Here is a 12,176-nt window from a genome sequence, read left to right on the forward strand (position 1 = left end):
GGGGTACCGGGCGGGATGCTGCAGGGTACCGGGCGGGATGCTGTGGGGTACCAGGCGGGATGCTGCAGGGTGCCATTGGGATGCTGCAGGGTGCCATTGGGATGCTGCGGGGCACCACGGGGCCCCGGAGCGCCCCGGGCCGCGGCAGATGCCGGCGGCAGCTCCCCAGCCCCCCGCCCGGCACGCTGCTGCAGGAAGGCCGGGCGCCGGCAGGGTCAGCGTCCCCACATCCTGCCCGGCGCCACTTCCGCGGGGCGAGGCGGGGGCGGCCGCGGCACCACCCCGGAGCGCAGCCGGGCTCGCGTGCCCCGTGCCGCCGTTGCACCGCTCTCCCTCGGACGAGGCGCGCACGGAGGGAGCGGCGGCGGCGGGGTGGCCATGGCGTAGCGGGGGCCCCGCGTGCCGCCCCGCCGAGCGGGCAGCCCGGTGCCCTTCTTGCAAGAGCCGGCGCGACCGGGCTGGGGGACGCGAGGGCTCCGCCGGCCGGGTGAGTGTCGTGTCCCCGGGGGGATCCGGTGGTGCCTCCGCCACCCGCTCGGGCAGCCGGCCCGCGCAGGGGGCTTCTCTCTCCAGGCGGATTTGGGGGTCTGGCTTTACCCCTCGCTGCCTCAACCCTCCCCTTGCACCACCCGCTTCCCCCTCGCTGCCATCGCACCGGCCTCGCCGCAGCCCGGGCGCCGCGGGGATGGTGCTGCCGGGGCTCCGCCAGCCTCCGCGGGGCAAAGCCCGGTGGCTCTCCAGCCGGAGGGGACGGCGTGAGCGGCGCTGAGCTGCGCCGCGGGGACCGACCCATTTCCTCGTTTCGCTTCCGTTGCCCTCTGCATCCCCGAAATCGCGGCGGCTCGGCGCGGACGGCGCTGGGCAGGGCAGGGTCGGGCCGCGGCGGGAGCCGGAGCCGGTGCAGAGCACGAGGGCTGGCGCCGGAGGGGGATCTCGGAGATGCACCGTTTGCAGAAAAAAGGGAGTTTTATTGGCCTTTTTATTGCCTGCAAAATGCCAAGAGAGTCTAAAATTAATAGCGGCTGCTATAAAACAGAAAGAATGGAAGATAAAAGAACTTTTATCATCTCAGAAGCAGCTCGAGTCATTTTAAGCGATGCAGAAACACAAACTGCCCTTTTAGAGACAATCTTTGCCTTTGCAGGTGCAAACTCCCAGGGTTTCCCCTTCTTCAGCACCCGGGCACGGGAATGGGGAGGACGCGGGTGCAGGGGGGCCGGGGCCCAGGGAGGGACACGTCTCCCTGCCCGGCTCCGCAGCGGTTTCGCCGCCCGGGAAAAGCCTTGCGCGAGCGGCCCGCAGCGCCCCGCGGCCGCCGCTGCCCAGACAAACACTGACTCATGCTGTTATTCCGTTCCACCCTGGGCAACGCGGGCTTTTTTTAAAGCTGCCTTTTCCAGCGATTCCTTTTTTTTTTCCCTGTGGATGAGGGGCCGGGCGCAGGCGGCGGTGCGGGCCGGGCACGGCGGGCAGACGGCTCCCACCGGCGCAGGAGGCAGGCGCGGAGCCGGTGCCCTGCACGCAGGTAGGGTCCGGGCTTGCCTGCGCTGCTGCCTTGGGGGTCCGCGGTGGCGAGGGGGGGCTGCGAGTCTGGGACACCCCCTTCGCTGTGCAACCGGCCTGGGGGCAGCGCCCGTGCCTCAGTTTCCCCTCTGGGGACCTCTGGCCTCGGGGCCTCGCTTGGGGCATCCCCCCCGCAGCATCCCCCGGGGACCAGGGCATCCCCCCCCCGCGGCATCCCCCGGGGACCAGGGCATCCCCCCCCCGCAGCATCCCCCGGGACTGGGACACCCGCAGCAGCCGTTACCGTGGCGACCACCGGCTAAAATAGCGGCAAACCAGGGTTTGTCCCCAGAGCTGCTGTCCCTCTCTTGGCATTTTCTTGCTGCCCTGCCGTCGCTCCCCGTGTCACCCACGGGTGCAAAAGCCACGTGCTTAAAGAGCGCGGGGGGGGGGGGGGTGGATGGAGCGGCTTTGGGTGACGGCTTTGGATGCAACCTCTGTCCATCTGTCCTAGCTGGGGCAGACAGCGACGGCAGCTCGCTGTGCTCGGGACCCGGCCCGCGGGGTTGGACTTGAGCTGGAGCCGAGGGGCATGGATGTCCGGAGCCGAAGGGCATGGATGTCCGGAGCCGAGGGGCATGGATGTCCGGAGCCGAGGGACACGGATGTCCGTGCGGCCGCAGGGGATGCTCCCGGCCCCAGGGCTGAAACCGGAGCTGTTTGCAGGCGCTGCCTGGCCCAGCTGTGCCGCGAGCCCCGGCGGCGGGGGCGCGGGGGCCGGCTCGCACCAGCGACCGCACGGTCCCGAACATCTGCTGCCATCGCCGCTTGTTGCAGAGCGGGACGGAGCTGGTTCCGGTGCCGGGCTGCCAGCAGCAGCTGCCGAGCCGCAGCTCCCCTGCGCGGAGAGGGCGCAGCCGGCCCGCGGAAGCCGCTGTTTGAAGGAAGAGGGGAAAAAAACCTCAAATAAAAACACAAAGCAGCTGGGGGAGAGCGGGGGGCCGGGGCAGAGCCCCCGTAGCTGCCCACCGCTTCCCGCCGCCTCCGCGCCCGCGACGAAGCCCGCTGCGGCTGCTCCCGTTTCCCGGTGCCGAGCACCGCATCCGACCTCGTCCATCCCGGCTGCCCTCCTTGGGTACCGGGATTAATAAGCACGGCGGAGCGGGTCACCGGGCGCCCGGCTGACGGGTTGAACTCAGCAGTGACAGCTATTTTGAGTGGATCCGCGCTCATTTTTGGGGAGGTGGGAGGACGGGGATGAGCAGACTGGGCGGGATGGAAAGGCTTTGGCTCAAGGGAAGGATTTTTGGGGTGGAATATGGAAATGCTCTTGGAATTGCGCAGGTTTTTCAGGTGGAAACTTTGGGTTTTGCAGCAGAAAAGGAGGCTGTTTCGTTCGGAAGAGGGACTCCGCCGGCTTCCCCTTCGGGTTGGGAGGCCTCTCGCGGACGGGGGGATTTTTTGTCATCGGGGACAAACAAGCTTTGAAGAGGGTGATAAGGGAGTACAGGAGGAACCAGGCTTTTTCCCCCAGATCCCACCAGGACACGCTCCGGCACGGAGGCTCTCGCGGCCTGACCCCGCTGCGGGCCGGGGCTGCTTTCGTGTCGGCCGGCTTGTGCGGTCGCCTCCGAAGCGCAAATGTTAAAACCCGGTAGAAAGAAAATGGGGGTGGAGGAAGAGCAAAGTAAACGGACAATTCAAATAAATAATCCATTAAATACACCTTGGAAATGTCAAGCTGAATGTCATTGCCTGTGCTGCAGGCGGTTAGAAAAAACAGAAAGAGGAGATTTTGCATTAGCAGGTTGGAGCAGGCGGAGCCGGGAGGCAGCTCGGCAAAAATCCCTTTCTCACACCCACCCGGGCACCGGGGTCCCGCTCTGCTGCCGGGTCTGAGCCCGGTAAAACCGAGCCTACCCCGTTTCCGACAAGTCTTGCACAGGGTTGTAGCTGCCGGGGCCACGGCTGTGGGCAGCGCGAGCGATTCGCCGTCGCGGGGGGCCGGTGCAATTCGGAGCTGTGAAACCGGCGTGGGAAAACTTGCGTTTGGCTTTGGCCGGGTTTGTCCCGGGTTTGCCTGGGCTTTGTCCCAGCTTTGTGTGGGTTTGTGCAGGTTTGTCGGGGTTTGTCCAGGTTTGTCCAGGTTTCTGGCCCCGCAACCCTCGTGGCAGGCACCGGCTTGGAGCGCGGCCCCGGCTCCGCTCCCGCGGGAAACCCGTGGCTTCGCCTTGCGAAAGGTGACGGCAGGAAAAGCGCTGGTCCGTCAGGGAGCAGCCGGAGCGGCTCGTTACCCGAGAACAGTGATAGTCAGCCCTAGAGCAGCTGCTTCTGCCGATCCTGCTAATTCCACGGGATCATCAACTTTAATGCAGCCTCCGGGCGCTCCAGGTTTCGCTGGGGCATCCCGGTCCCTGCAGCCGCTGCTCGCTGGCTCTCGGCTTTAACCCTCCGCGAATATTAGCAGGGGAGCTGTTGAACCCGTTTAACCAGGGGCTCTCAGCAGCGACGGGCTTTTGATTATTGCGAATGGCACCGTTAGTTATCGCAATTAAAATTTTAAAACACGCAGGGCACCTATTTAACCAGAGGAAGAACCGTGCTGGATCCCAGGCACCTCGCGCGTATTTATGGGTTTAATTATTTAGAATAACGTTACCGTCGGCGTGACCGTGGGGTTTTTTGTGTGCGCGTACGTGCCGGCTGCCTGGCAAAGTCTGCCCGCGACGCCCGCGCGGGGTTAAACCGCGGCAGCTGCTGCTCGCTTCGAGTCTCTGCTTCCTCCCTCGCCGCCGAGGGTGAACGGCCCGTGTTGGATCGGGGTGTTAATGTCACGGCTCCGGCATAAACACGCTTCCGTAAGGAAGCAGCTCCCTCTGCTCGGCGGCCTCGGGATGCTAAACCGCCTCCTTTCCTCCGGCTCTTCCAGGGTTTCCAGCTGCCGAGCGCGTGGACGAGCCCCGTGGCAGGGACCGTGGGAGCGGAGCCGAAATCACCCCCGTGGTACGGCAGAGAAACGGTGAGACGAGACCGGGCAGCGGTTTTCCCGGGGCAGACGCTGGCCCGGCCTGGCCGCGGCGGCGGTGCGCGTTTGCCGGCGTGCAGGGTTTCATCAGAAGCACGCAATTTGCTGAGTGCTCAGGAGATAAAAGAGAAAGGCCGTAATACGTGCAGTGATGGGAAGATCTCAAAGCTATTAATGAGCTGGTAATGAGCATAATCCTCGGTTTTTCCCTGGAGGTAGCTGGGTATTAAACCTGTTTTGCAGGATGAGGCTACAACCACATCCCGGTGATGACAAAAGGCTCTGAATCACGTCCTGTGGTTCAGAGACCTGGTTTCTGTCCTGGTAAGAGGGCTGTAAATCCTCAGTAGCTCCCGGCAGAGGAGCCGTGGGAACAGCCGCTGCCCCGGGGTTTGCAGGCCTGCAGCCAGCACCCAGCACCCACAAACCACAGCAGGTGGCAAAGAGCCACCCGGGCGCTGGGAACCTGCCCCACGTCATCTGGGAGTTGACGTCAGTGCCGGCATCTCTGGCTGTGTTTCCTCCCCGGCTCCTGTCCCGCTTGCACGGCGGGTATCACAGCCGGCGGGTCCGTCCCGGAGCACCGGGCAGCCGTGGGCCGCCAGCGCCGGGGTCCCGCGGAGATGCCCGGCCCCGTCTGCGAGCTCTGGCACCCGCGGTGGGTTTTAGCCGCGGTTGCAGGGCGCGGTGCAGAGCTCGGGTGCTGCTCGTAGCTCCGCATACCGGGCCGGCTCTCCCCGGGCCCTGTTGTGCCCACGCGGCTTTCGTGGGGGCCCCTCCTCTGCAGCAGACTTGGTGCTGCCCCGGTGTCTGTGTTGTCTCGTTTGACTTCTTGTGTTTGCACAGCAGGAACAAGTGAAGGCATCGTCGGTCGGAGACCCCGGCACCGACAAGGCTGTGAACTGTCTGCAGAGAATGGGCCTGCAGAATTTTTCTGATTACTCCGAATACATGCATAGCTACAATGACGATACAGATTATACCTATGACGAGCTAGACAGCTTGAAGACAAACCCGTCCCACGATGGAAAAGACATTGCTAGGATCCTCTCCGTCGTCATTTACAGCGTGTCCTGCGTGTTGGGTCTACTAGGGAATGGCCTCGTCATTGCAATCATAACTCTGAAGATGAAGAAGTCCGTCAATGCCATCTGGTTTCTCAACCTGGCTGTCGCTGACTTCCTCTTCAACATCTTCCTGCCCATAAACATTGCTTACACTGCCATGAGGTACCACTGGATCTTTGGGAAGATGATGTGCAAGTTAAACTCCTTCCTTCTCATCCTCAACATGTACACCAGCGTCCTCCTGCTCACCACCATCAGCTTCGATCGCTACGTGTCGGTGGTTTTTCCTGTCTGGTCTCAAAACCATCGATCAACCAACCTCGCGTATTTGGTTTGCTTGATCATCTGGACCATCGGCATCGTCATGAGCTGCCCTTCCCTCATCTTCCGAGACACGGCGCAAGCCTCCAGCTCCGTGATTTGTTTCAGCAACTTCTCCCTGTCCAGCAACAAGTCTTACCTACCCCTGGCGCTAGCAAGACACAGAACAGTGACCATCACTAGGTTCCTCGCCGGGTACATCCTCCCCATAACTATCATCACCTTCTGCTACATCGCCATTGTCTTCAACCTGCGACGAAACCGCCTCGCCAAGTCCAAAAAGCCCTTCAAGATCATCATCACCATTATAGTCACCTTCTTCCTTTGCTGGAGCCCCTACCACCTGCTGAACCTCCTGGAAACAGAGCCCCACACGGTCCCGTTCTCCGTGTTCGAGATCGGCATTCCTATAACCACGGCACTTGCTGCCTCCAACAGCTGCATGAACCCCGTCCTCTATGTCTTCATGGGCCAGGACTTCAAGAAGTTTAAGGTCGCCATCCTTTCCAGGCTAGTGAACGCCCTCAGCGAGGAGACGGGCCACTCCAGCATCGTTCACAGGAGCTTCTCCAAAATGTCTTCCATGACCGAGAAGGAGACAACGGTACTGTAAACTCAACCTGGAGGCCCGCAGCGGAGCCAGGGTCCTCCGGCGTTGCCCATGCCCGCTGCTGAAACGGTGGCCACCGGGGCTGGGGCCGCTGGGGCGGGGAGCGCACGGTCCGGTGCCGTCCTGCAGCATGTTCTTGGACTGGCTTTGCTGCCTGGGGGCTGGCAGAAGTTGGAGCCCGCTGCTTCGTGCACACGGCGAAAACAGAACTGCCCTTAGCTTTCCTTGGCGATTGCAGAGAGGGTTGCACCAAGCTGTCCCAGCGCTCTCCAACTATTTCAGGAAACATTTCCGGACGTTCCCATATAACCTGTGCCTCGTCTGGCCTGTATCCTGCGATACGGGCATGCCTGCAGCTTCCAGAGACGTTGGCCGCCGCAGAGGACACGCGAGCAGCACGCCGAACTGCGTTGCCCCGTGGTTTCAGTGCCCGGGGGCTGAGCCGTGCCGAGGTCTGCGAGGACCCCACGTCCCAGAGAGGCTCGTGGCAAAGGGAGAACCAGCAAAAGGGGGAAAAAACCGGGTGAATCCCACTGGGACGGCGGGAGCGGGAAGGGGATGCGCCCGAGGCGGCCCCTCTGCGCCAGCTCCCGCGGGGCTCTGCCTGCTACGGCAAAACCGCTCGCGCGCTTCCTATCGCCTGTGCACGCCTGTAGCCACTTAACCGGTATTTTCAACTCCTAAAATATATTGGTACTAGCCCAAAACTGGTTTTAACCGTGTCGTGAACCCCCTGCCCCAGGCAGGTTGTCAGAGACAGCAGGGAAGGACCAACCTGCGGGGGACGAGGGCTGCCGCGAGCTGCTCCGGGTCCCGCGCGGGGCTTGCGAGGGGGCCGACGTCGCAGCCGGCGCTGCATCACGGCCCCATCCCCGCGTCCTCGCTGCCAGGGAGCCCGCGGCGCCCGCTAATAAATCTCCTGTAAAGGATAGGCTGAGCCACGGGCTCTATCCAATTTCATGCACAGTTAATTTGGGAGATAATTCACGATTTGGGCTTCTCGACTGCGACGAGCGAGCGGACACCGGTGCCGGGTTTATTTATGTGCCGGTTTCTCCGTGTCGCGCGCAGTGCATGCGATTGCTGCAAAACCGAGGCAGGCGAGGAAGGGGCAAGTCCTCCGGCGGCCAGCGGTGCCGGTCATCGAGACTCCGCTCACGGGCGCCTGCAAAGCGCCGGGTATTATTTATTTTTTTAAATGCAAAAAGGAAAAAAAGGAAAAATAGGCAAGCTCCCGGAAAAAAGACGCTAAGCATAAAGCATGAACGGCCCCGCAGCAGCTCAGCCCCGGTTGCTGGCTGGAGGCTGCTGCTTGCTCGTGGTGAGGCTGGTCTCGCCTTCCTGGGCAAGGAGCCGCATCCATCCCCTGCCCCGCCCGGCCGGCGAGGGCTCTGGTGAGCTCTCCTTAACCCAGCCCTTAACCGGAGCTGTGTGTCCTGCACTCCTTGATTTCCCCTGTCTTTTAGGGGCTGGAGATGTGGCTGTTTTTTCTGGTTTTTTCCTAAGTGCTTGCATCGTACCAAGACGTGAGCTGTGCTGCAAACCCAACGAGACGACGCAGCTGGCAGCGCTTGGTGTCTCGGCCCCCAAAGGAGCAGGAATGGCCTGAAACCGCCCCCGCGGGTCTCCTCCCGCCCCGGCATCCCTCCGTCTCCCACGCTGGGCAGGGCGGGGGATGCGTTTGCAACGCCCACGTCCTTGCTGTGAGCACGGGTGTGCCTTCGTCCACTGCTTTCTGCAGCACGCGCGGGTGGCAGAGACGTGCCCGGCCTCACTGGCGCCGGGGCTGGTCTTGCAGGGCAGGTCTAAGACCAGAGCCTGGGAGCTGGGTCTGGTGAAAGCGGGGTGGATGCGGGCAAGGGGCTGAACCTGAAAACGGCGTGTCTGCAGCCTGCGCCGAGAAGGGCAGCGCAGCGGGATGGGGACGGGGATTATAAGGGAGATTCATAGCAGACGGGTGACTGCCGCCCGTTGGGTGCTGCTCCCCATAGCGCGGGGCGGCCGTGGGGCAGGGAGCACCCAGGGGCGCCGGTGGGGCCGGGCCCCGCTCTGTGGGCTGCCCCTCGCCGGAGGCAGCCGGGGCCCCGCGGTCCCGAGGTGCTGCAGGCGCCCGGGCTCCTCCGGGGCCGTCTCCCGCGGCGGGCGGCTCTCCCGACGGGGAAACAGCGGGGCCCTCCACTCCCTGCACCCTCGTGATGATGAGGAAGGTGGAGGAAGCCTTGGAAGAGGGAGCTCGGGGCAGGGATGGGGCCCGTGTGTGGCAGGACCAGGATCCCACGGGATTTACTGTGCGGATTGGGGTGAGACGCAGAGCATCCCAGCCCTGCCGCGCCGGGGCAGGGAGCAGCATCTGGGCAACATCTGGGCACGTGCTGGGTGGAGCAGCCCAACGAGCCCCTTCCGCAGCGGAAAACCAGCAATGCAGACAAAGCTGACCTGGGGGAAAAGCAGTCCTGGTCCCACTGGATCCCGGATCGCTGGGCACAACCGCTCCAAGGATGCCGGTGCTCCCGGGACGTCGTGTGGCCGTAGCAAGCACCTTGTCCGGAGCGGGGCTGTGCAGCTCCTGCACCTCATGCATCCTCCATCCCTCAACGGGTCCAGCGCGAAGTCACTCCGTTAAGGGAACGTCGGGCTGTTAAGGTGAATAGCTGCTGGTCGCGGCAGCGTGACCCCCGGGGCAGCGCTGGAGTGGGGACGCGCCTGGCTAATCTTCGTGGCCGGCTTTCGTAAGCCCGTCTGTTATTACTGCAAACAGCTTTCCCCAAAAGCGATGCCTTGGTACATAACCTTGGGTTAAATCAGCATTATAATGACAGCTTCGGAAACCTAATATTTGAGCTCGTCTTTGTAGCTGTTTGCCTATTTAATATAAAACCTGTTTTACATACAAATACACCCCTACGTGCTGCGGCTCGGCGCGCGGAGAGGGGAGGCTTCCCAGGGCTTTGCATCCAGCAGTCGCTTCCCAGCGTGAATCCGAGATCCCAAAGCAGCAAGCGGAGGAGGGAGGACTCGGGCTGCCTGCTGCCGCCTCGAGCTCCTGGCGCGGGACCGCTGGCGAGAGCCGAAAATACGGTGGGGGCCGGCGACGTCCCGCGTTAGCATCCAGCGGAGCCCTGTTGCACCGCATCATCGCGCTTTCAAGTTGCATTTTTGGGGAGTTGTCCCAGTGTCACCCCCACCCTGAGCAGAGCTGGGATCCTGTTTCTGAACCAGGAGAAAAGCCCTGGGTATGGATGCGTGACCCTGCTTGCTCCCGCTGACGTGCTCCCCTCCTCCGGCGCTGCCGTCCGCGGGAGCCGCCGCTGCAGCCCCGCCGCTCGCCCGTCGTCCCGCCGCCCCTCCCCGGCCCCCCCGTCTTTAGCGGTCTGGGGCCGAAAGCTGTGTTTTTGGGAGTCGGCCTCTGAAGCGCGAGTGAGGCTTTTGGAAACCCCTCGTCAGGGAGCTCCTTCAGAGCTGCCCGCGCCTGCGTGCTGCCAAATAATTATGCACAATTATTTGCTCAAACTGGACCTTTTTGCCCCTTTTTTGCAGGCGATGCAGATCTTGCTGACCTGAGCGTCCCGCTGGGGCGGGAGGGCAGGGAGCTGGGACCGCCACCGGTTCCGTCGGGGCAGTTTCCCTTCTTAATTGAATTCCCTTTTTAATATAATTTCCCTTTTTAATTGGCCCCGATGGGCCAAGGGCTCGTTAGGAGGACGACAGCACCTGAGGGGCTCCCCAGGCGCTGATGGCTGAGCGCTGGCGGGAGCACGAAGGTGTCCATGTCCCCCGCCCGGGACCGCGCTGTCCCTCTGCCTAATTTGCTAATCTCGATGCTGAGCGGCCGACGGCGTCTTCCTCTGTATCCCTGTCATCCCGGCGTGTTCGCTGTCGGATAAGATCTGGCAAGCGCTCCGCTAGGCTCATTTGAGAAAAGAATTATTAACGACAGCACCGAGATGGGTATCTGCTCGGGAGCAATTTGCATCTCGCTCCGCTCCGGCGACGTCCTGCCCGACGGCATCGGGTGGCCGCGGCCGAGCGTCGCTCCCGCGCGGTGCTGCCGCCCGCTCCCGCGCTTTCGGGGTTCCCCTTCGCTCCCACCAGCGCCAGGACCATGTCCCCAGCCCCAGGACCCCGTCCCCAAGCCTGGGACCCCTGGACCCCGTCCCCCAGGACCCCGTCCCCCAGCCCCGGCCCCCCCAGCTCTCCCAGCCCCATACGCACCAGCTCAGCACCACCGGCCCCTCGGCTGTCCCGGCCCCGCAGCGCGCCGTGGGCACGGTCCCATCCTGCGGTCCCCTCAGCGTGCCAAATCCCCGACAATTCACCCCGTTTCCCCAGCCCGAGGCTGCTGCCGCCGCTTTCCCGGTAATCACGAGCCGTTTGCCGGGGCCGGGAGCTTCGGGGCCGGGTTTCACCTCGCTGCAGCGTTTGGGAAGCGGCTCCAGGATACGCAGCAATCCCCATCTCGCGACGCGTTGCAGCCCTTAACGACCGCTCGCCCCAATTAGCCGCCACGGCCCGGACACAACGCTGTGCTTCCCGCCTCCGACAAGTCACGCCTTTATTTGGAATCGGATTTAAGAAAGAAAAGAATAAATATTTTATCATTTCTCTCCCCTCAACGCCAGGCTGCTTGGAGCCACGTTTAAATTATCTCCGCCGCGCCCGGGCAGATTGCCAACTGTAAATTTTACAGAAAATAGTAAAAACAATAAATAAACATGGTTCTTTTGTAGGGGATGGGTATTGCCGCCGCTCGGATTTATAGCGCTCGTCTCCCGCGCGTTTTACGGCTTTTGTAAAAGAGCCGTCGCAGCGGTCCCCGAGCGCCGGGAGCTTTGCACGTGCAAGCGATGCAGGAGGGATGCTCCGCTTCCCGGCGGCGATATGGATGCTGTCATCGAGCACCGGCCCCGCAGAGCTAGCAGCAAGCCGAAACCCCGGTGCTGCTTTTCCCGGGACGGCCCCGAAGACGCGGAGCCGTGGCAGCGGGGAGGGGACGTCCGCGCGGAGCCGCACGTCCAGCACCCAGCTACCAGCACACGGTGATGGCTGCAAATTGCTCAGCTTCATCGCAGAAGGGAATTGCGGCGAAAGAAGGGAATTAAGCGCCAGCGATCCTCAAAGCCACGGGGAGGAAAGGCAGCACTCGGGGAGCTTCCCCGGGCGGTCCCTCCTCCTCCTCCTCGCCCCCGCGTCCCGGCCCAGCAGCTCCCTCCCTGCCGCTATTTCCAGGGGGCCGAAAGGATGCTGGGCCCCTCCCCGGAGCAAATCGCGCCCGGCATCCGATTTTATTGCCGCAAACGCAACGCGAGCGAGAAAGCATGTCAAAAACTCCGGATATGAGGGCGGCTGGCGAAAAGGAATAAATCCCACCGAGCCCCTTCTTTCCTTGCACGCTGCAGCTGTGCAAACCGTGCTTTGAGGGTGCTGCAACGTTGCTAAAACGCCCACGAAGGAGCCGCTTCGGCGGCGTTCGGGTATCGCTGTTCGCAGTGGTTTGGGCTCAGGGATATTAATGCAATTGATGCTGGGGGGGGGAGCTACGTGCAAGTCCCGCCGCTGCCCCACAAACACACGCCGAGGCGGGAGAGCAACAAAACTCGCGTTTAATAGCCGGCTCGACCTGAGGATTTGTGGCGGCGGCGGTCGGCGCCCC

General features: G+C 62.9%; 1 protein-coding gene across 8 annotated transcripts in view; it reads left to right on the forward strand.

Moving 5' to 3' along the window:
* The window catches only part of CMKLR1 (chemerin chemokine-like receptor 1), a 55,353-nt gene extending 48,120 nt beyond the window's left edge, over positions 1-7,233 (forward strand). For 2 of the 8 annotated variants that reach the window (XM_026114424.2, XM_026114425.2), the window contains exons 2-3: positions 4,433-4,522; positions 5,375-7,233. In XM_026114424.2, the coding sequence (XP_025970209.2) occupies positions 4,433-4,522; positions 5,375-6,529 (1,245 nt within the window). In that variant the 3' untranslated portion in view covers positions 6,530-7,233. Of the gene's footprint in view, positions 1-311; positions 488-1,423; positions 1,526-4,432; positions 4,523-4,554; positions 4,711-5,374 lie in introns of those variants that run through there. The other 6 variants (XM_026114427.2, XM_064521898.1, XM_064521897.1 and 3 more) reach the window with 5 other exon arrangements.
* The last annotated feature ends 4,943 nt before the right edge of the window (positions 7,234-12,176 follow it).

Source organism: Dromaius novaehollandiae, chromosome 17 (genome assembly GCF_036370855.1).
Source record: "Dromaius novaehollandiae isolate bDroNov1 chromosome 17, bDroNov1.hap1, whole genome shotgun sequence".
Classification (NCBI taxonomy): Eukaryota; Metazoa; Chordata; class Aves; order Casuariiformes; family Dromaiidae; genus Dromaius; species Dromaius novaehollandiae.